The sequence below is a fragment of the Notolepis coatsorum genome (genome assembly GCF_963971535.1).
Source record: "Notolepis coatsorum genome assembly, chromosome: 20".
In the NCBI taxonomy this organism is placed as follows: Eukaryota; Metazoa; Chordata; class Actinopteri; order Aulopiformes; family Paralepididae; genus Notolepis; species Notolepis coatsorum.
Window position 1 is genome coordinate 12575377 of NC_140184.1, and position 25227 is coordinate 12600603.

At 42.4% G+C, this 25227-nt stretch overlaps 1 protein-coding gene across 1 annotated transcript; it reads left to right on the forward strand.

Moving 5' to 3' along the window:
• The first annotated feature begins 721 nt into the window (after positions 1-721).
• slc67a1 (solute carrier family 67 member 1) lies at positions 722-24771 on the forward strand. Its single transcript, XM_084337397.1, has 10 exons — positions 722-1020; positions 4054-4151; positions 4632-4777; positions 6395-6527; positions 9347-9459; positions 9744-9854; positions 11496-11596; positions 12572-12673; positions 15983-16103; positions 20872-24771. The coding sequence occupies exons 1-10, from the start codon at positions 871-873 to the stop codon at positions 21054-21056; spliced, it is 1260 nt and encodes a 419-aa protein (XP_084193523.1). The 5' UTR covers positions 722-870; the 3' UTR covers positions 21057-24771.
• The last annotated feature ends 456 nt before the right edge of the window (positions 24772-25227 follow it).

Genomic DNA, 25227 nt, shown 5'->3' on the forward strand with positions numbered 1-25227 from the left:
CCCCCCAGTGCTGGGCCCTTGGAATCATCCTAAGCTACCCCCCCCCCCCCAGCTACGCCCCTGCATACAATTGTTAAGGGGATGCAGACCAGAGAAAGACTTTCGTCTTGTTTACATCAGGGTCCCCCATTTTCAATTCATCGTAACATATATGACATACATGACATACAGATAGACAGTACTGCTACATCTATACATTTATGACATACCAGATTTGCAAATACAGTACTGTTTGTGATACAAAAAGAGTCCAGAAAAAAGAGTATATACATTTGATGTAGAAACTGTACATTGGATTGGGTAGGTGGGGGTGGTGGGGCGTTCCACATTGATGTGGCATAATTGCGAAACGTGTTTAGTCCCTTGTTTGAGCCGAATCTGGGTCTGACAATACACTTGAATCTAATCTAATCTAGTAATGGACAATACATTTGAATCGATGATGAATTGATGATGAATTGAAAATGGGGGACCCTGATGTAAACAAGACGAAAGTCTTTCTCTGGTCTGCATCCCCTTAACAATTGTGTGTATTATGAGCTGTACTGTATTGTACCCATTCTGCAATCTGTTAATACAATCTTCAATCAATCAATCAAACAGAGCACAATGTAGTGAAATTGCCTCGGCCCCGCCCCCTCGACGCCTGTACGTCACAGACTCCGTCGTCCGACTCTCTGCGTAGGAGTGTGGTTTCAAAGTACATGAGCGGAGAGGATGTGAAAGTTCATCACGATGATACCGCCTGCTTCAGTCATATAGGTTTTAGTGCAGCACAACCTTGCATGCTTAATCAATTTGACGGCCGTTGTTACACTAATTAGATAAGGTAACGACGTGTATATTGTACTAGCTGTTTACGCCAGAGAGATGGATCCAATAGTTGTAGCAAAGCCGGAACCGTCCGGGGACAAACATGACTTCCATGATCGACCCAGGAGGCAGCGAATCATATACATCACTTATTTAATCACAGCAATGGATATAACGTGGATGTTTTTACAGTTTTCTATCACTCCTGTAAGTAACTCACTTATTTATAGTCTTGGTTCGGATTATTTATTTCGTGTGTTCTTCATGGTGCTCCTCGTAAAGTCGTATGACATAAGGTAGCCAGCCTACCGTTAGACTCTTTTTGTATCACAAACAGTACTGTATTTGTAAATCTGGTATCAAATGTATAGATGTAGCAGTACTGTCTATCTGTATGTCATGTATATGTATGTCATGTTATGATGCATTGAAAATGGGGGACCCTGATGTAAACGAGATGAAGGTCCTTCTCTGGTCTGCTCCTTGACAATTGTGTGTATTGAGCTGTACTGTATTGTACCCATTCAGCAATCTGTTAATAAAGTTTTCATTCATTCATTCAACACCACCATTTATCCCAGGTGTTATGCTCCTCATTCACTTCCATTCATTTTGGGAACCTAGTCTAAATATTGTACTTCTGAAGTATAAACAAACCGTTGCAGTGCAGATTTCAACAAAACAGACACTTCTGAGTTTGTTTTGGAATTTGATCTGTGGGGAGTGATTACCATAGTTGCCTTGATGAAATATTAAAAGGGGAACTATCTTATAAATGGCCTTTTTGAGTGTTTAGCATTGTTTCCTAGCTATGTGAACTTATATTAATATGATCTATGTCTCAAAATTCTCATATTGGCGCATTCTTCCAATTCTCCTCTCACAATATTCACCCTCACTGAACTGAGTCGTTTGAAAATGTGCCTATATGTGATGTCATATAGTCACTGCTGCATGTTAATGTTCAGGGGAAGACGACGACCCGCAGTGGTTTAGGAGCCCAGGCTCAAAACAGCTCGAGATCTTGAGGTAGAAAAATGCTGTTTTTGAGGACTTGATTAGAAATACAAAACAATGAATAAAAAAAATATATATATTACAGAGGTGTTCCATAGACTCACAGGAATTGTGTAAAAGTGCCCAAATAGTGAAAGAAATAGTACCTCATATGCGAGAATGACTGCCCACATGCATATGTAGAGCCAAACATGGTCAATACGGCAATACTCACGCTGCATTGTGTGGTACAGTATGTCACAGGAAGCTCGTTCCAAGTTTTAAGAATCAGCTGGTCTTCAGGTTGAAGATTTTTTATTTCTGTCCACTTGTGTTCCCTTGCCAGCTCTGCTCGCTATATCTTCAGCTACAGATACTATTAGCTGTATCTTCAAAACTAATTTCTGTTTACTTTAAAATGACAGTATTATTAAGAAATGTCACTCACAAGTATTTATAATTTTTTTTTTTTTTTTTCTTTTTTTTACTCAAAAAATTCTGGGAGCCATATGCCGTCACCAGAAGAGCCATATATGGCTCGCGAGCCATAGGTTCCCGACCCCTGCCCTAACCACACCTGTCTGCCACAGACCTCTAGCTGACGCCCTAACCACACCTGTCTGCCACAGACCTCTAGCTGACGCCCTAACCACACCTGTCTGCCACAGACCTATAGCTGACGCCCTAACCACACCTGTCTGCCACAGACCTATAGCTGACGCCCTAACCACACCTGTCTGCCACAGACCTATAGCTGACGCCCTAACCACACCTGTCTGCCACAGACCTCTTGCTGATGCCCTAACCACACCTGTCTGCCACAGACCTCTAGCTGACGCCCTAACCACACCTGTCTGCCACAGACCTCTAACTGACGCCCTAACCACCACACCTGTCTGCCACAGACCTTTAGCTGACGCCCTAACCACCACACCTGTCTGCCACAGACCTATAGCTGACGCCCTAACCACACCTGTCTGCCACAGACCTATAGCTGACGCCCTAACCACACCTGTCTGCCACAGACCTCTAGCTGACGCCCTAACCACACCTGTCTGCCACAGACCTCTAGCTGACGCCCTAACCACACCTGTCTGCCACAGACCTCTAGCTGACGCCCTAACCACACCTGTCTGCCACAGACCTATAGCTGACGCCCTAACCACACCTGTCTGCCACAGACCTCTAGCTGACGCCCTAACCACACCTGTCTGCCACAGACCTATAGCTGACGCCCTAACCACACCTGTCTGCCACAGACCTCTAGCTGACGCCCTAACCACACCTGTCTGCCACAGACCTATAGCTGATGCCCTAACCACACCTGTCTGCCACAGACCTATAGCTGACGCCCTAACCACACCTGTCTGCCACAGACCTCTAGCTGACGCCCTAACCACACCTGTCTGCCACAGACCTCTAGCTGACGCCCTAACCACACCTGTCTGCCACAGACCTTTAGCTGACGCCCTAACCACACCTGTCTGCCACAGACCTCTAGCTGACGCCCTAACCACACCTGTCTGCCACAGACCTATAGCTGACGCCCTAACCACACCTGTCTGCCACAGACCTTTAGCTGACGCCCTAACCACACCTGTCTGCCACAGACCTATTTGGATGTAATGGCTCAAACTAAATTCTGTCACTAATTCATTGTCAATGGGCCAAGTCTTGATGTGTAGAGAGACAGCGTCTAGAATTGTTGTTAATTGATATTGACTGAACTGTCCCAAGATCACTGGAATTGCACAAGGTAGGCGAAATTCTGCTTTAGGGTGGAGTTTTGCTTTAGCACAGATACAAGTTTCAAGTTTTGTTTTATTTGTCAGATATATATGGTACATGTACATTATAGTGAAATGCTTGGTTCTTTATGATTATGCTTAATAAAACAGCATACGACCAAACAATATACAAAATATACAAGATACAAATGCAAAAATTAGGTAGAAGAGGTACTGTATAATAAAGTACTTCAAATACTATAGATGTAATGTCGAAGTGAGTGCAAATGTGTGAGAATAAATAGATAAAATACGTGTTTTGAAAAAAATAGTTTTTCAAATGTTTAAAGTGAATGTTTAAACTGAGTGTGTGGATGTTGTGTGCAATGAATGTTAGAATGGATGAATTAATGCTACATTGAGTCCACTTTTGTCTGACTCGAGGTATGCCTAGGTAGCTTTAAGAGAAAACCCTAGGGATGTATTCCATCAACTGACTCCTCTCTCTCTCAAACAGTATTTGGCCAAACGACTTGGCTTTGACACCTTGTGGTTTGGTTATTTGCAAACCATGGTTGGTGTCATTCAACTGCTTGGGGGTCCCATATTTGGCAGGTAAGCAATAGTGTCTCGTTGCCAGAGCTACTTCAATTTGCATGGGGGCTATTTGCTTGTCATAGATTAGATTAAAATGTATTGTCATTATACAGCACAAGTATAGTACAATGAAAAGAAGTTTGGCATCCAACCAGAGTGCAAATGTAGCAGTAAAGTGCAACAGCAAAGCAATATACAATGGTATACAGCATTTGTACAAGCTATCCTCCAGAGCTATGGGTTATATGCGTGTATAGTAAGTATATAGAGGGGTTATATGCAGGTATATTCAGACAAATATGGATATAATATATATATATATGCAGTAAATATAAATATGTGATATATAAAGTTACTTTGCAGGGTGTTACTTTGCTGATACGACTAGCCTACACTCAGAACAGTAGTTACTCCGTGTTGACCTTCAACCCCATAACTTATATATTCCATAAAAATATCACCGTGCTCTCTTTGAGTTTTATTTTATGTCGTTGGCAGGTTTGCAGATCTTTTCGGAGCTCGGGCAGCCTTGTCTTTATCCTGTGTCGCATCTATGGTCTACTATCTGTTACTGGCAGTAGCAAACAGTCCTGCCATGTTGTTCATGCACAAACTACCTGCAGTCTTCATGCACGCCTTACCTGGTAAGTGTAACTCGTTCAGTCTTCACGCACGCCTTACCTGGTAAGTGTAACTCGTTCAGTCTTCACGCACGCCTTACCTGGTAAGTGTCACTCGTTCAGTCTTCACGCACGCCTTACCCGGTAAGTGTAACTCGTTCAGTCTTCACGCACGCCTTACCTGGTAAGTGTAACCCGTTCAGTCTTCACGCACGCCTTACCTGGTAAGTGTCACTCGTTCAGTCTTCATGCACGCCTTACCTGGTAAGTGTAACTCGTTCAGTCTTCATGCACGCCTTACCTGGTAAGTGTAACTCGTTCAGTCTTCACGCACGCCTTACCTGGTAAGTGTCACTCGTTCAGTCTTCATGCACGCCTTACCTGGTAAGTGTAACTCGTTCAGTCTTCATGCACGCCTTACTTATACTTTTGTCTAAAGACTAAGATGGACAGTGTCAGAATTAGATTGTACGTAGCTTGTAGTATGAGCTGCCGTACAGTAGCGCCACTACAGTAAAGGGTTCACAAGTCATAGCTAGGTAAAGTAAAAGACTGTCCATTCATTACATCACAGATATATAGCCATGGGAAATTGGCTATGAAGCTATGGAAACGTTTTGGAATTCAATGGGGTTAATATATATATATTACATTTATATAATTTACATTTACATTTAGTCATTTAGCTGACGCTTTTATCCAAAGCGACTTACAAGTTCTGTACGACAAGCCATCAGGAAGAGCACAACTCTATCAGCTGAGTAACAATGTTCATCAAAGTGTTGAGTGCCACAGTGTAGGTTAGTTTATTAGGTGTGCATGACAGTATGGTTAGTTAGGGTTAGATTTTTATTTTAATTTTTTTAATTCAGATAATGGTTGAAGAAGTGCGTCTTTAGTCGACGGCGAAAGATTGGACGTGTTTCGGCTGTCCTAACTGGGGTGGGTAGTTCATTCCACCATTGTGGGGCAAGGACTGAGAATAGGCGACTTCTCTTTGATGACCCTCCCGGAGCTTGGATAGGAGTAGGTCTGAGGCGGCCAGAAGATGCAGAGCGTAGGGGTCTCGAGGGTGTGTAGTTAGAGACCATTGACCGGAGGTAGGCGGGAGCAGTTCCCTTTGCTGCACGGTATGCTAGGTCGAGGGCCTTGAAGCGGATTCGTGCAGCAATGGGGAGCCAGTGCAGGTCCCTAAGAAGTGGGGTGACATGGGCCGACTTCGGTAGGTTTGAGATCAGGCGGGCCGCTGCGTTCTGAATGAGTTGAAGAGGCTTAGTGGCAGTGGCCGGGAGGCCAGCGAGCAGTGCGTTGCAGTAGTCGAGGCGGGAGATGACTGTTGATTTGACGAGGAGTTGGGTGGCTTCTTTTGTCAGGAAGGGGCGGATCCTTCTGACGTTGCTCAGGAGGAATCGGCAGGTTCTGGTTGTCGCTGCGATGTGAGCAGAGAAGTTCAACTGGTCGTCGAGGACAACACCAAGGTTCTTGGCGGTTGGGGACGCGGTCACAGCTGCATTTTCGACTGTGATTGAAAGGTCGGTCAGGGGGGAGGATTTGGCCGGCAGGTGGAGCAATTGCTAATAATGTACCAATTTAATACCAAATTAAATGCATTTCTTCTCAAGATCCCTCTCCGTTCCTCAGGGGCTCAGATGGTGGTGGCGGACCTTACTGGGCCGGGCACGCGGGCAGACGCCCTGGCCAAGCTGGGTCTGTGTTTCGGCATCGGTATGATCGCTGGCTCTACCCTAGGGGGCGCTCTCAGCACGCGCTATGGGTGAGTGAGTGTGTGGAGGAGTGAGGCTTGTGATGGGGTTGCTTTAACCCCGCCCACGCGACACTAGACATGTTTTGCAAAACATTAAATATCTTTGGAACCGTTTGTGATAAGGACTCGCTTTAAGTTGTATCTGAATCTCTGTCAAACTGGTAAACTATGGTGTTATTCAACAAAACACGAGGTTTTTTCACTGGTATTTCTTATTTTTTTAATGTCAAATATTGTATGCTCACACAAAGGTAATGTATGATGGTGACTTTACACTGCACCAGAAATAAAAGGGTGGGTTCCCCTGGATCATAAAAGGTATTTAACACTTTATAAAAAAAGTACAACACTTATGTCCAGGCAAACCTCTGTCTATGTGGGCTTTAGAGGGTTATGTGTTTGTAACTTAGCAACGGCAGCCATCTTGTGTTCTACACTAGATGGAATGATTGTGTTAAATATCCCAAATTAATCATAACTGGAAACAGTGTAAATCCTTTTTATTCACTAGATGGAATGATTGTGTTAAATATCCCAAATTAATCATAACTGGAAACAGTGTAAATCCTTTTTATTTCTATAGGCTACCCGTATAGAATTCCCTTCGGTGTCCTATAGTTGGGTTATGATTGACTCCTAAAAAGGAAAATTCAGTTGTTTATAACTGTGGCAATAACATAAAAGAAAAATAACACATAATTGAGAAGAACTTAACATACAGAATATTCCAAATGTAGAATTATGTCATTAGATTAATGAGTAAAGAGACGGTCATTCCATGTCATGAGTGACAGAGTTTTGAAATGTAATTGATTGATTGTTGATAGAATGTCCAGTTTGACAGCAGTTATTTAGACCAAGTGATTACACACAAGATTATGATTGACACGCTCAATGCATTTACGTTTACATTCAGTAATTTAGCTGACGCCTTCATGCAAAGCAACTTACAAGTTCTGTACGACATCCGTAGTGCTACATCCCTGCACTCCTTCAAATCCCAACTCAAAACCCACCTCTTCACCAAATTTGTAAATGACTCTGCCTGATTTCCCTTTTTTTCTTTTTCGTTTTCTTTCTTTCCTTTTGATTATTATTTTGTTGTTACGTTGTTCCCTGTTCCCCTCCCTTAGCTGCCCTCTCCTGTTAAGCGCCTTGGGTCTCCTGAAAGGCGCTATATAAATGTAAGATATTATTATTACCGTAAGTCAGCAGGAATGGTACAACGCTTTCAGTTGAGTAACAATGTTCGTCAAACAGTTCAACTTGGGTGCTGCACAGGGGCGGATTTAGGATTATAGGAGATCCGGGGCTTAGCCCAGATAGGTGCCCGCTTTTTTTTTAATTTTTTTTTTTCCAATTTCTTTTTTTTCAATTTTTTTTTCAGGCAAGGGGTGGTTTGGAGGGGGTCACCACCCCCTCCACGGCAGATTTTTTTTGAATTTAATTAACCTGTACGTGCAATTTCCTGCAATATAGAGCCTTCAATCTTGACCAATAAAGCTGCTCTTTTCACTATAAAACTCAGTTAACCATAACGTAGTTATGGTTAGATTTATATATTGGGGGGGGGATATATCATATTTTTCATATGATCAAAAAGTGGTGGAGCAAGAGCATACCTTTGCTCCCCCAAGTTCAATAGTGGGAGAGCAGAGATGCTCCGAATGCTCTTATGGCCAGGCGTCTATGATTCACTGATACAAAGTAAAATAGTGCAGTGCAATAAAATAGTTAGTAAAATAGAATAAAATAATGCAATAGTGCATTGCAATAAAATAGTTATCATCGTATTTGTTCGGGAGGCCGGTAAGGAGTGCATTACAGTAGTCGAGTTGGCTTGAGATAAAGGCATGGATCTGGTTTTCAGCGTCCTTTTGATTTATAAATGGCCGTACTTTAGCTATGTTTCTAAGGTGGAAGAATTAAGTTTTTGTCAACTTGTTGATTGTGATTTAAAGCTTAGGTCTGAGTCTACCATGACACCAAGACTTAACTCACTCAAATATAGTTAGCAGCTGGATAGACTACAGATGGAAATTAGCTTCTGCTAAATCTGGTGCAAACATATTTTCATGTAACAATGATGAATTGTCAAAAAAAAAAAATTAAATAGATTCGGGGCTTTTCAGAAAACATTCGGGGCTTGAGCCCAAGTAGCCACCCCCTAGCCCCGCCCCTGGTGCTGCAGTGTTGAGTGCATAGTAGAAGAGACATAATTAGCATAGTAGGTAGTAATCTTTTATTTTGTCTATTCAATTTGACTAACCGGTTTATTGCACTAATTTACTCTGTCTACTCTATTGTGCTCTTTTATTACTGTCTATTTAAAAATGTATCAAACCGTAAAGAGGCCTATTGGTATATTAGACCCTAATGTGAAGAACTATGTGATTTAATGCTCGTTCTATACTTATTTTATATCTGCACTTTATGCATTGCTCTTGATCTTCCAATTTTGTCTACTGTGAAGCACTTTGAGCTGCAAATCTTGTATGAAAGGTGCTATACAAATAAAGTGTATTATTATTATTATTATTATTATTATTATTATTATTATTATTATTATTATTATTATTATTATTATTATTATTATTATTATTATTATTATTATTATTATTATTATTATTTATTATTATTATTATTAATATAGACAAGGAAGACTAATTAGTGGAAGAGTGCATGATAGTCGAAGACTTTACTCCAAATGTTTAGTCAGACTTACATTCACACTGGTGCTGGAAGCAGCATCCAGAGTCGTACAAAAATAATAATATGCCCACTTCTTTCCATTTATCAGTGCTTTTACAGATGTTTGCATTTCCCAGGGAGAGCTTTGCTGCATGTGTTGCTGCCACAGGGAGCGCCGTCAGTTTACTGTTGGTTGTGAAGTTCATCCCGAAACACACTAAAGTACAAGCTCCAAGGACCGACACAGACAGTAAGTCTCATTCTAGGTACTAATTCATTTAGCAAAGGGTTAATATATTCTATTATATTCAGGGGTGGTTCTTTCAATGCAAAACAGCATTGATTTGTTTACAAATGTTTTTAAGTATTTAAAAGAGCCCTCTTTTTGTTTGCATGCCCCACGCGTTCTGGGCAAACGGAACAGGACATCTTTTGTGCCAAGAAAACATGCATACAAAATATTATGGACTCCATAATCAATGTTTATCTGTTTCTTGAACAGACTTGTGTTGATCCTTTGTGAACCTCCTGCAGGTGACAACAAGGCCAAGTCCGTCTTCAGTCTGGGGGAGATAGCGAGGCTCATGAAGTTTCCAGGAGTTACTAGAACCTTCCTTGTGAAGATAGTCTCTGGCTTACCGTCTGGTGAGTTAACATGTCTGGGAAACTAGAGGCAAAAATACCATTATTATTACAGACCATAATAACACGCATTTGTATTAGTGCTGTCAGGCGATTAAAAAATTGTATCTAATTAATTACAGGATTTGTAATTACTTAATCGCATTTTAATCGCATAACTATTTTAGGCCTGATATTCTATATTCTATAATCATATTTCAAATAGCATGTGTCCGGATGGCAGAATTCAGTACTGTATCTACAAAACCTTCTGTTTAATCATCTTCCCTTTATTCATTTGCTTAGATTTTTCAGGTCTGGTCAATTTTAGCATGGTGTTATTCACAGTCAAAAAAAATTATAATAATAATAATTGAATTGAATTGATATTCTCATTTGGTTCATTACAATTTACTCAAGCCTAGTAACAGACACAGTATTTCTGACACTGGAAATACATTCCCTGAGATCCATAGATGTCCCTAGAATCAGATACCAAGAACATGCAAATGGCCAATTAAAAAAAATAAGTTTGTAAATGTTTATATTATTCTACGTTCTTATGGAATGAATGAGATAAAAAAAAAAGAAAAGAAAAAAAAGTTATAAAGAAAAATACTTAAAAAAAAAGAAATTGAGTTAATTTTCATAACGCGATAATTTGCTGTGTAATTAATTAATCTAATTAACGCGATAAACTGACAGCCCTAATCTGTATCTAACTTGAACATTTGACAAAAATACAATAAAAAAAAATCTGGGCTGCCAGAATTGAGTACCTCAGACAAAGAACCTACAGTATAACACTGTTTTACATTTTCAGAGTAACAGTGTTTAGATAAACATTATTATCTAAAGATGGTAAATCAGAGTGTAGTGTTCACTCATAGTTAAAGGCAGTGGAGATTGAGTAGTTACTTGTGATATATCACATTCACACTCCTTGGGCGGCCTCGCAGCAAGAAGGTCCAGGGTTCGATTCCCGCTTGGGGACCAGGTTGCCTGGTTGCCAGGTACCCAGGTGGGGTATCTCCCGGGCCTTTCTGTGTGGAGTTTGCATGTTCTCCCCGTGCTCACAAGGGTTTCCCATCCAGAAAAAGAGATAAACCCAATGGAAAAACATGCAGAACAGATCGCTAACGCTGTCCCTGATGGAGACGTACAGGAGCACTTGGATTGGTCCCACGCCACAACCCAAAACATTTCAAAATGGACTTATATGGTTCTTCGGTGCAAGGGTTCAATTCATATTGAAATACACCCATTATCCAACAGGCCATTTACCATTTTAGCAAGCTTGAAACCCTTTCAGGTTGGTCACCAGAGGGAGCTGAATATTATGAAATCTGCCAAAACACCAAGTCAAATATGCAAATTTGGCTTGTGCTCGTGGCCGCTTGTGGTGGGCATGCCTACAACGCGGGGCCCGGGGTTCCTTTTCAGGGAAGTCCTGTGGGAGGGGAGGGAGGAAGGGGGGTTGTTTGTTGCTTTATATGTCCTGTGTGTTATGTGTTGTTTCCTAGGGCTGTCAAGTTTAATCGATTGATAGCCCTAGTTGTTACCTGTTGTGTATATGATTTAATGAAATAATAATGAAAAAAAGAAATGCAAATATTCAACGGTTCATATTTGAATACCTGATGAACCATTTTGTCTCCTTGTCAGGCGTCTTTCAGGTGATGTTCTCCGTTATTGCAATGAACTTTTTCGAGTTACAACCTGAACAGAACGGATACCTCATGGCCTACTTTGGGGTAGTTTCAATGGTAAGTTATAATATTATATGATATTGTTTACACTGCTTATTTTTTTTTTTATCTGTACTCTAATTCTATATTTAGTTTATAATTCTATACTTTATCATCTATATTTAAATCTTCTACTATTACCCTGCCCATACTGTACCTGTACCTCCTCTCCCCCTCCCCCATGCTGCTATGATGCCTGAATTTCCCCAAGGGGATCAATAAAGGAATAGCTTATCTTAAAGGGGAACTCCAACATTTTGGGAAATTAGCTTATTTAACATCTTCCCTGGAGTTAGACAAGAAGATACATACATTTTTTGTCTCTGTGCGTGCATTTTAGCTTTGGGAATAGACGCTCCGTTAGCATAGCTTAGCTTCATCACTGGAAGTGAGGCAGGACAGTAGCCTTACAGTGCCTTACAGTGTATTGCAAGGTCTGACATTGACCAAATTTGATATGCATGACCTTGTTGGGCTCTAGGTCAACTCCTGAAAAGGGGGTCAATGTCAGACCTTGCAATCAAAAGTTAGGGGCGCACTGAAATTATGGCAAGGGTTATTAGCCCCCTAACTTTTGATTGCAAAGTCTGACATTGACCCCCTTTTCAGGAGTTGACCTAGAGCCCACCAAGGTCATGCATCAAGTTTGGTCAATGTCAGACCTTGCAATACACTGTAAGGCACTGTAAGGCTACTGTCCTGCCTCACTTCCAGTGATGAAGCTAAGCTATGCTAACGGAGCGTCTATTCCCAAAGCTAAAATGCACGCACAGAGACAAAAAATGTATGTATCTTCTTGTCTAACTCCAGGGAAGATGTTAAATAAGCTAATTTCCCAAAATGTTGGAGTTCCCCTTTAAGTAATGTCAAAATGGTATTTTAGGATTTGGTTCCCTATTCGAATAATAAAAGCTTATCATCAACTATAATAGAACAGCATTATAATGTTGGTGTTTTGTGTTATTAATGGTGAGGTCATGATTATGTCTCCAGATCATTCAGGGAGGAGTGATCGGTCGTCTTACAGCGAGATATTCTGAGAGCTCCCTGCTGCTGCTCTCCATTGCAGTCTCTGCCTTTGTGGGTCTCGCCCAGGTAGACACTCACTCACTCACTCACTCACTCACTCACTCACTCACTCACTCACTCACTCACTCACTCACTCACTCACTCACTCACTCACTCACTCACTCACTCACTCACTCACTCACAGACAGATTCACTCACTCACTCACTCACTCACTCACTCACTCACTCACTCACTCACTCACTCACTCACTCACTCACTCACTCACTCACTCACAGACAGATTCACTCACTCACTCACTCACTCACTCACTCACTCACTCACTCACTCACTCACTCACTCACTCACTCACTCACTCACTCACTCACAGACAGATTCACTCACTCACTCACTCACTCACTCACTCACTCACTCACTCACTCACTCACTCACTCACTCACTCACACTCCTCTCTCTCTCTCTCTCTCTCTCTCTCTCCTCTCTCTCCTCTCTCTCCTCTCTCTCTCTCTCTCTCTCTCTCTCTCTCTCTCTCACACAGACGCAAAATCTCTGTTTAGCAGCCTACATTTATCACAAGGCCACTTTAATGTATGGAAATATCAAAGGGATCATTTTAAAATGCAAGTCAAATAATCATGTCACATTTGATTAAACAAATTGACCATGGTGGAATATGACTGCAAGCCCTTACACTGAATAACTATATACTGTAAGTCTATTTAGAAATGTCTTTGGACTGCCCATGTATTAGCAGTTGTATAATCAATCCAAATCACGTTGAGTGTGAATGTGATATATCACTCCTACCATCTTTCGATAATAAAGTAATCAACCTCTACTGTCTTTAACTATGAATGAACACAACACTCTAACTTACCATCTTTAGATAATAAAGTACTCAACCTCTACTGTCTTTAACTATGAATGAACACAACACTCTAACTTGCCATGTTTAGATAATAAAGTTTGAAAACATTATTCCTCTGAAAATGTAAAACAGAGATATATGGTTCTTCGTCTGAGCTACTTGGTTATAGTTTATATATAGCAGTGGAGGTTTCTCTATGACAACACGTGAAACACAAATTCACTCATAATTCATCATTATTATTAATTTACATATACCTATATAAAAAAAAAAAAAAACTATATATATATATATTTTTTTTTATTATTATTATTATTTCTTTTTATTATAAATGTTTTCCTCTGTAAAAAAAATTTCAGTGAATTTTTTTTCTTCAGAAATGGCCAAAAGTGACAGCTCTGAGCAGGCCTGCACTGCAGTATTGCCTGCAGTAATTATTCGTGAAGAAAACTTCACAGGTGTGACCCATTGTTAAATAAATAATAAATAACAGCGAATCAAAATAGGCTATTAACTTCATCTAAGAACGGTCTGTGCAGTTAAACTCTTGCCATTGAATGGAGGATTGATTGATTGACAGCCCTTGACATCCAATACAAGGAGGTTGAATATGATTGGCAGCCTTGCAAATCCAATCAGAGATTTCTGCATTGCAAAGTCAAAATGGGTCCAGCTGCATGTGAGGAGGATAGGTTTAGCTTGGGCCAATCTCAAGTTTCTCAAGTTTCTTTATTAGTTGTCATACAGAAGTACAGAATACTTTTATACAAAATGTAACATAAAGAAGCATTTTGTATAAAAGTATTCTGTACTTCTGTATGACAACTAATAAAGAAACTTGAGAAACTTGAGATTGGCCCGAGCTAAACCTATCCTCCTCACATGCAGCTGGACCCATTTTGACTATGTGAAAGTTGAGACTATGAGAAAGTTGTTGTTTAGTAGTTAGTAAGCTGTACAGATATAACAAGTCAGGCTAAATTAAACTTTGCGCCAACATTAGGACCGAAGTATAAACCAGCAACTGAGCAACATGAAGAAGTGGATTTATGCATCTGGATCAGAAAAAACGTTGTGGATGAAAAAGTAAGTAGGCTACAGTGCTTGTATGCTAACAGTAGCTAGGCAGCTTAGCCTACATCACAATGATAATCACCAAGCTAACTTACTGTACACACTGTAGGGCTGGGCAATTAATCGAAACAGAATCGCGATATCGATTCATAGACCTATGCAATCTAATTTCTAAGTTATGACTATTTTTTTTTTTTTTTTTTTTATTATTTTATCTGGGTTGAACATGATTTGTGGAACTCCCTCTGGTGTTGTGGTCGTGGTATTCACTGACCTTTGGGAAGTATTTCGACATGCACATGGGTATCTTAGTGGTGTAGTGTATCTTGTAGACCAGGCCCATTGCAAGTTGCTGTACTCTGTCGTCTACTCTAAGCCATCCTAGGTTGTCAAAGTGGACAGGGGTGAGGTGGGTTTTAGGAGTAAGGTCAAGCAGTAGTCTGACCAGTTTGTTTTGTGATGTTTGTAATCTTGTTTTTAGTGCCTTTGAGGTGCTTTGGTACCATGAGGTGCAAGCATAGTCGTAGTACCCTTGAATGAGTGCTCCTGTTAGAGTCTTCAAGGTATTCTTGTTTACCAGAGAGGAGATCCGGTACAGGAATCTAGTTCGTTGGTTGACTTAGTTTTATTACATTGGATCCCATTTTGTCACAGGAAAGATTTGCCTCTATAGGATGGAACCCAGGTAGGTAATTTCATCTTTCCTTTTAAGATAAGATAAGATATTCCTTTATTGATCCCCTTGGGGAAATTCAGGCATCATAGCAGCATGGGGGAAGGGGGGGGGGGTACAGGTAGTGAAAACAACACAAGCAGTGTAAACAAATAGGTCAATATAATTTACTATCTAACTAACTGAAATATACATTATTCATTATTCACAGTATCACAGTATCCACATAAGGTGCAGTATGCATAAGGTAGTGTTATTGTCCTACTTGGGTTCCTATTAGTTCTAGGTCGATGTCTGGCAGCAGTCGCTGCCCACTGTTGTGGAGCCTGATGGCCACTGGTATGAAGGACTGTCCGAGGCGGTTAGTTGAGTGTCGGGGGGGGGTATGAGTCTGTGGCTTCCTTGTCACCTTCACCTAATATGTTTTGATCTGGTCAGGTGCGCTGTCACCTAAAATGTTTTGATCTGATCAGGTGCGCTGTCACCTAATATGATTTCATCTGGTCAGGTGCGCTGTCACCTAATATGTTTTCATCTGGTCAGGTCCGACTCCGCTGTCACCTAATGTTAATATGTTTTCATCTGTGTCCACTGACCACTGACACACAGTGGGGGATGTTTTAAAAATATTATTTAATATATAATATAATATAATAATTTGTGCTTCACCTAAAAATTTGGTCAGCAGCCTCCACTGATATATAGTCAACTCTTTTTCCCTCCTCTGTTATTTTACTGTACTGTTTTTGTTTCTCTCCTCAGGCTTTCATGATGAATGTGTTCCAGTTCTGTTTCATAGTCATTCCCATGATGTTTTCTCTCAGCGTGTTCAACGTCATCACGGACAGTATGCTAACCAAGAGCGTACCTTCTACTGAAACGGGTAAGACACGTTACCCAAGTCTTTAGCTCCATGTAAGACCCTTTAGAGGACAGCCGTTCTTCTGCCGGGACCCCAAGGTGTTTCCTGTCGTTATTATATTAGAAAAACACTGCGACGGGAAATAAACTTGGGCCCATTCAGAATGGTTATGTTTGAAATGGTCTATAGTAGAGATTCCTTCATCTACAATCCTAAATCACAAAGCTTAAATGTGTATAAAAAAATGTATGCACCTCTGCAAAATCCTCATAATAATAATTACATTTGCAGTTTTAATAGATCCTAGCGAGCAAACATTGATGGACATCGGTATGACCATGTTAGACAGCCTCCATCTTCATTCCCAGCCTTCATGCATTTTCACCGAGCTGGGTAGCGTAGAGGTCTAAGCACTCGCCTACCATCGGCAGTGGCAGTGTTCGCGGGTGGGAAGCCGGTGGGGTATGAGTCCTGGTTGTTGCAAATAGCAACTCCTACTGGTCGGTCGGGGTGCCTGTTCAGCAGGGAGGTGGATCTGGGGGAAATAGAGTGAAACTCCTCGCTGTCGGGTGAAAAGAAGCGGCTGGCGACTCCACGTGTATTGCAGGAGGCATGTGGTAGTTCTACACACCCTCCCCAGACCTACATCCTACTTACCGGTGACCTCAACATTCATGTTGACCAACCTAACTCAAACCTCACACCTGACTTCCTCTCCCTCCTTGACTGTTTTAGCCTCACCCAGCACATCAACTTTCCCACCCACAACAAAGGCCACACACTAGACCTTGTTTGCTCTGCCTTTCCCCCTGACTCCGCCCCCTCTAACCCCGACGACTATGCCCTCCTCCTCAACTCCACTCTCTCTGACTCCCTCGACTCACTGGCACCCCTGAAAACCACCACTGTCTCATTCACCACCTCCTCCCCCTGGTACACTCCAGAATTCCGCTCTATGAAGCAGACCGGCTGTCAACTTGAACGCCTCTATAAAAAAACCCACCTCACCATCCACGCCGACCTCCACAAACAGCACGTCTCCTCCTACCGTGATGCACTTCAAGCTGCCAAATCTGCCCACTACTCCACCATCATCAACAGCAGCAACCGCAACCCCCGGACCCTCTTCTCCACTGTCAAGAAACTCCTACAACCCCCGGACAATAACTCACTCTCCTCCCCTGACCTCTGCAACTCGTTTCTCCTCTCCTTCAATAACAAAATATCTCAAATCAACAGCTCACTGACCGCCCGCATCGCCAACTCCCCCACCATCGCCCCCCCCCCACTATTCTTTTCCCCCCACCTGACTCCATCCCTCCCACCCCTTTTACTGCCTTCGCCCCAGTCGACTCCTCCTTCATCATGGACCTCATGACCACCTCCAAGACCACTACCTGCTCCCTTGACCCCCTCCCCACTACTCTCACCAAAGCCTGCCTCCCTGCTCTCATCCATGTGTATATATATATGTATATGTTGTGTCTGTCCACTATGTTTGTTAATTTGTCATCTCCCCCCCCCCCCCCCCCCCTTATGTAAAGCGACCTTGGGTCCTCTGAAAGGCGCTATATAAAACGAAGTTATTATTATTATCCCCCACCTCACCGCCTTTTTCAACCAGTCACTATCCCGAGGCCACGTCCCCTCCCCCTATAAACTCGCCGCTGTCACCCCTGTCCTCAAAAAACCCACTCTCGAGTCTCGACCCATCCAACCTCTCCAACTACTGCCCCATATCCAATCTCCCTTTTTTCTCCAAAACACTCGAACGCATTGCTGCCTCCCAACTCCACTCCCATCTCCAGTCCAACACCCTCTACGAACCCCTTCAGTCTGGCTTCTGTCCTGCTCACAGCACCGAAACTGCACTGGTTAAAGTCATCAACAACCTCCTCATCTCCGCTGATTCCGGTGCCCACAACATCCTGATCCTACTTGATCTCAGTGCAGCCTTTGACACAGTGTGTCACTCCATCCTCCTCCAAAGGCTGCACCAACTGGGTGTTGAGGGCACAGCACTTGACTGGTTCTCCTCCTACCTCACAGACAGACACCAATTTATCTCCCTCTCCGGCCACACCTCTTCCCCCTCCCCCCTCCCCAATCACACAGGGGGTCCCCCAAGGCTCAGTCCTTGGCCCCCTGCTCTTCATCTGCTACATTCTCCCCCTTGGTCACATCATCCGTAAATACCACCTCAACTTCCACTGCTACGCTGATGACACCCAAATCTACATCAGTACACGATCCCCCCACAGCCCACCCCTCAGTCACATCGAATCCTGCATTACCGAACTCCTAACCTGGATGACTCAAAACTTTCTCAAATTGAACAGTGACAAAACGGAACTTCTCATCATTGGCACCAAAACCACCCTCACCAGATCCGGACCCATCACACTCACCATCAATGACTCCACCATCACCCCCTCCCCCCTAGTCCGAAACCTTGGTGTCCTCCTCGACCCCACCCTCTCATTTGACCCCCACGTCCGCTCCATTGTAAAAACATCATACTTTCACCTCCGCAACATTGCTAAAATCCGTCACTGCCTCTCCCCCCCCTGCTGCTGAATCCCTCATACACGCCTTCATCTCCTCCCGCCTGGACTACTGTAACTCCCTCCTCACTGGCATCACCTCCCACTCCCTCCATAAACTGCAAATGGTCCAAAACTCAGCCGCCCGCCTCCTCACTAACACCCGGTCCCGTGAACACATCACTCCTGTCCTCCACTCTCTCCACTGGCTCCCGATCAAACACAGCATAAACTTTAAAACACTACTCCTCACCTTCAAAGCCCTCCACAGCCTGGCCCCCCCTACCTGACTGATCTCCTTCTTCCCTACCGCCCCACCCGTTCCCTCCGGTCCTCCTCCACTGCCTCCCTCATTGTCCCGACATCCAAACTCAAACATTTTGGAGATCGGGCCTTCTCTCGTACTGCACCCCGACTCTGGAACTCCCTCCCCCAGTCCATCAGAGACTCCCCTACACTCTCCACCTTCAAAGCTCGCCTCAAAACCCACCTGTTCTCCCTTGCCTTCAACCCCCCCCCAACCCCCCGCGTGTATCCTTTCCGCAACGGAATTCGGTTTCCGGGTTCCTCTGATTGGCCGCGACCCCCACGTGACCCGCACCCCTATCCACCGCTCTGCCGCTGCCGCGGACTCGCTCGCTTCCTCAATTTATACGCATGGAAGTATTGACTGAATGAATGAATGAATGAATGAATGAATGAATGAGAACTTTATTTAACAGATTGCAGAATGGGTACAATACAGTACGGCTCAATACACACAATTGTTAAGGGGATGCAGACCTGAGAAAGACGTTTGTCTTGTTTACATCAGGGTCCCCCATTTTCAATTCATATAGAACGACTACGCCGTAACAAATCATTAAAAAAATATACCGTTAACTGGAATATGTTGTGCCTTTACACATATGTTGGATTATGTAATTGGTTTGTCATGACAAACAAATAAAAAAATCGCGATTTACCCACTGGCTACAACAACACACAGTGACTGCATGTAGTCACTGTGTGTTGATGTTGTAGCCACCTCCTCAGAGGCAGGAATACTAAGCTCCCCCTTAAGCTCCAGGAGAGAGGAGAGAGGCTGAAAACCCGCAGTTCTTGCCCGACTGATGGGAGCCGAATCCCCGGATCCGATTTGTCTGATGAATACCCCCAAAACATGGAGGTCCCAAATGCATGGAAGTATTGATTGCGCCGTAACAAATCATTAAAAAAAGATACCGTTAACTGGAATATGTTGTGCCTTTACACATATGTTGGATTATGTAATTGGTTTGTCATGACAAACAAATAAAATATCGCATCGCCGGCTGTCTCTGGCTTGCTCCAGCGGACACCAGAGCTCAGCCCGCGGCGAGAATGTGCTGCCGTGAGCGGCATCGCTGAGCTCTGGCTCTGACTACATGCAGTCACTGAGTGTTGTTGTAGCCAGCGGGTAAATCGCGATTTTTTTAATTTGTTTGTCATGACAAACCAATTACATAATCCAACATATGTGTAAAGGCACAACATATTCCAGTTAACGGTATATTTTTTTAATGATTTGTTATGGCGTAGTCGTTCTATATGAATTGAAAATGGGGGACCCTGATGTAAACAAGACAAACGTCTTTCTCAGGTCTGCATCCCCTTAACAATTGTGTGTATTGAGCCGTACTGTATTGTACCCATTCTGCAATCTGTTAAATAAAGTTTTCATTCATTCATTCATTCATTCATTCATTCATTCATTCATTCATTCATTCAGTCAATACTTCCATGCGTATAAATTGAGGAAGCGAGCGAGTCCGCGGGAAAGGATACACGCAACCCCCCCCCCCCCCCCCCCCCCCTCCAACCCGATTGATGTCTGTCTCCTGTCGCTCCGTCTTTTTGTGCTATCCCATGCTGTCTTCCCCTGTTTCCCCCATGGTCTCATGTTCCTTTTGTTTTTGTTTCTTTGTTTTTACTTTGTTCCCAACTACTGTCAGCGACTTCGGGTCATTGAGAAGCGCTATATAAATAAAATGAATTATTATTATTATTATTACAGTGGGGCAGCGCACGCAACAACCAGGAAGGGAATTGGCATAACGACTAAATTGGGAGAAAAGGATAGAAAAGCAAAAAAATATAATAAGTTCACCACACACAGTGACACTGCTGCAAACTTAGAAAGAAAGAAAGAAACAAACTCAGACTCTCGCAGAAGTCTTGTTCCGCTGGTGCTAAGTGGCTTGTCTGGTCTCTGCTCCCACACACAGGGACGATGCTGGGACTCTGTGCCTCCGTGCAGTCCCTGCTGCGCACCATCGGGCCGACTATCGGTGGCTTCCTTTACCAGAACTACGGCGTGGCCTCCTTCGGCTTCATCCAGTTCCTTGTGAATGTTGTTGTGTTTTTATACCTCCTCCGGGGCTTCAAGAGCCAGCGGGAGCACAAAGAATGACTCTGTGGTCCTTATATACGTAGATAGATTATTACATACATCGCTTTAATTGTCTGAAAATGTTGACTCATGATACTTTGTACTTAAAGGTGCTAAAGATAAAAATTTTTATGTAGAGTAATAATTAAAAAGAAATACACACAGAGCTTTTAGAAAATAAATAATATAATATAATATAATAATATGCTAAATAAATGTATTCCTTTCCTCCCCCAAAAAAGTATTGATTGAAAATTTTGGCGGGTCCAAAATGAATGTTGTTGTTTACATGTATCCCCATCCAACTTCCCGTTTCCCCACGTGGAATGCACCTGATTGGATAAATGACATGCTGATGCGACATCTAGTGGCTGAATGTTATCTATAGCACCTTTAATTAAGCTCTATTTTCTTAAGATGGTAGAACAGATATATCTTTTTTAATTCCTTTACATGTTGTAAATTCTTTGACAGGTCAGTTTGAACCATCTGATGATTATTGAGACTTTAGGAGCTGTCGTCGTTAGTGGTGGAGAGTTGAGGGTGACTCCTGGTTAGTGACTCTTGAGAGTCGAAATGCGGAAGAATGGTAAATGGTAAATGGCTGCTTTTTTATATAGTGCTTTTATCCAAAGCGCTTTACAATTTGTTACTCACATTTTTTACCCATTCACTCACACATTCACACACTGACGGCGGAGGCAACCATGCAAGGTGCCAACCTGCTCATCTGGAGCAATTAGGGGTTAAGTGTCTTGCTCAAGAAGACATCGACACGCTGCCCTGGAGGAGCGGGAATCAAACCGGGAACCTCCGCATTGCCAGACGACTGCTGTACCTCCCGAGCCACTGTCGCCCCCGAATCTACTCTTTGGCCACAAACAATCTTTAACTTAAATCCAAATCCATGTATCACCTGCCGAAAGTAATTGTTTCCTGAGGCCAGATATCATAATAATGACCTTTCCTAATGGATTAACTGTTGAGTCAGTTGCTGCTCTGGAGCCAAAATGGCCACCACATACTTCAGTATGTAAATGGTAAATGGACTGCATTTATATAGCGCTTTTATCCAAAGCGCATTACAATTTGTTCCTCACATTTGACCCATTCACTCACACATTCACACACCGACGGCGGAGGCGACTATGCAAGGACCATGTTTATTAATAACCGAGTGAAGAAATCCAAAGCTAATTCAACCTCAGGGATGTCAGAAGTGTAGTGGATGTCAGAAGTGTAGTGGATGTCAGAAGTGTCGTGGATGTCACTGTGAAACTGATTCCCAACTCAAATGATCTGCAAGCAGAAATTGTGTTACATCTATTTGAGAAAATCAAATCAATTAAGAGTAGTTCTTCATGTTTGGCCTAGTGTGTTCAGTGACCAGCTGGGTTAAATTTATACCAACCTCTTTTTAAGATACTTGGAGGCATTACTTAACCAATTTAGATAAAAATCACCTAGGACAATAACCTCTGAGAAACGAGAGAGTAATTCATCAATGGAGCTGATGTCAGCAGAAGTTGGTCTATACACTCCAATCACAATCAAAGAGTGTTATTTGGCCCTAAATTAATCTTAATCCTAAACACATTATATGGAAACGACACTATAGAGGAGTCACTGTCGGACTTCTTCAACCACGATTCAGTTAACGCTAAAATACCAGGATCAGTCTGGGTGAGTCTTCAAGTGATCCAATGATCCATATTCTGTTGTTTTAGCAGGCTCCTTTGCATTCTATAGAGTGTGGATTAACAAGGCAGACTGGGGTGTAATCCGATTCAGGTGACAAAGTATCGGAGTGAGTGGAAGGTAATCAGGCACCTGTTACTAAACTGAAGAAAGATGTCGTAGAACTTGTAATGAGAGCTGATGTTTTGATCAGTGATCCTAACTGGAATGTGAGACACAGTAATAGAGTGGTGTAGACGGTGAAGGGGGCTAGTGCTAGAAACTGGGGTCTGTGATCTCAGGAGGCATGTGATATCAGAAGGTAAACAAGAAGAACAACAACAACCTAAATATAGCCTGGGTTTGGTGGCCATTTGTTTTCTGAGTCTATCTAGTAGGAAGACTTGGACTTAAGCAGCATCGGTTAGGGGGCACAAGGGGCATGGAGGTAGACATCTCCCACAGGACAGATCTCAGTGTGAGTTGCATGTTTAAATGAGAGCAACTTGTAATAGTGTTCATACAGCGGTTCCATTGTCTGTAGTGAAGGTGCAGGAGAAGACGGAACCACTAGATGGCAGCAAATACATAGTTTTTGCCTGATACCTTTACCTCTTTATTGAGAATGTCTAGCAACTAGATTTCAGACTGTATTATTTATATAGCCCTACGTTTTACTGGAGTTGGATCTGGGTTCTTTTAGCTCAATGCAAATGTTAGCATTTGATCTTGTTTGGAGTACCAGATATGGGGTTCACTGCGTCAGTAAGTAAGTTATGATGAATTGAAAATGGGGGACCCTGATGTAAACAAGACGAAAGTCTTTCTCTCCCTTAACAATTGTGTGTATTGAGCTGTACTGTATTGTACCCATTCTGCAATCTGTTAATAAAATGTTCAATCAATCAATCAAGTTACAGAGGGTGCGAGCGCATCAGGACAATTCAGATAGTGTCTGGTAAGTTTGTTAGTTACAGAAATGTACACTAGATTTATTTAAAATTTAGTCTAAAATAGCTGGCACCACCCATCTGGCACTCCAAGCAGGGGAGAACAAACGCTAAGAGTTGTTTGCAAATAATATTTGTGGTCGTCAGGAACTGAGTGGGTCAGTTGAAAGGAGTTTGACTAGTGTGTCTAGTGCAGTGTGGAGCACTTTAAAGAATACGGCCAGTTGTCATTTCATTTTTTCTTATTGTCAACGTAGCCTATGAAAAGACCAAAACCTACAATGGATTTAAGAAGAAGAAGAAGAAGAAGTCTTTATTTGTAGCACACATGCGAGATGGGCGACTCACATAGGAACACACGCATGGATTATTTTGGGTCGCCAATGAAATGCCTCTGTGCGCTTGACTGCATGGAGCCACGCCCGGGGACCAATCCAAGTGCTCCTGTCCGTCTCTGTCAGGGACGCGACAGCGTTAGTGATCTGTTCTGCATGTTTTTCAATTGGGTTTGTCTCTTTTTCTGGAGGGGAAACCCTTGCGAGCAGAGGGGGGAGAACATGCAAACTCTACACAGAAAGGCCCTGGAGATACCCCACCTGGGTACCTGGATTTATTCTACTCTCAATACTCTTCGCACTCTATTCCTACCCTTAGGAGCTGTGGTGGCCTTTAATTAAGAGAAGGGACTTGTCATATTTTATTTATCTATAAGGCTCTGCTTATGATGAAACGTCCCTATATTATCTCCTTAATTGCTTTTAAATGCAAAATATATGGCATTAGGTCACAGGATTACTTCACTTACTACACCACATGTAAAGACTGAGCAGTTTTAGTACTATACTCCGTACAAATCGATTTGAATTACAGAAAACCTTGAAATTGGAGCATTTCATTCCGTTGGAAGTTTTTAAGGTTTTTAACTCTGACTTTTTAGATTGTTGATTGATTGTAATTGTTTCCTTTGTTCTACTTGTTTTGTTTTACAACTGTACTTGTCTGTCCAATATCCATTGTATTTGTCTGTTGTTAACAGGTCTCTCTTGAAAAAGAGATCTTAATCCCAGTGATACGACCTGTATAATAAAAAAAAAAAAGACAATAAAAAGGTGCTCTCAACCAGGAAGCCTCACGTTGCCATTGTCTGATACATGGAATACAGCTTGCAAACACCCATCATGAGAAACAGGGGCATTGTAATTATTACAAGATTTTATTTCAAAAGGCAATACGCTCTATGGATCTATTGCTGTACAGCAGTAGACAGAATAGCGTAGTCCCTGAGCATGCGCACCAAATGGCAACAGGGAAATGTTTTCATTCTCGAGTCTAGTCGATCGATTCAACTCTTGATACTAGGAGTACCACGAAACGGTTTTCAATTGACCTATCTCAAACCCTGCCCTCTTTTCTTGATCCTCCAATCACAACTGTTGCTTCCCATAGGTATGTTCTGTATTTTATATCTGTAAAAGGTAAAACTCGGTTGGTTTCTGATACGTTATCTAATTGTACATGCTTGTATTCTACATGTGTTTTGGGGGGGCGTTCAAGTTGGGTGGTAT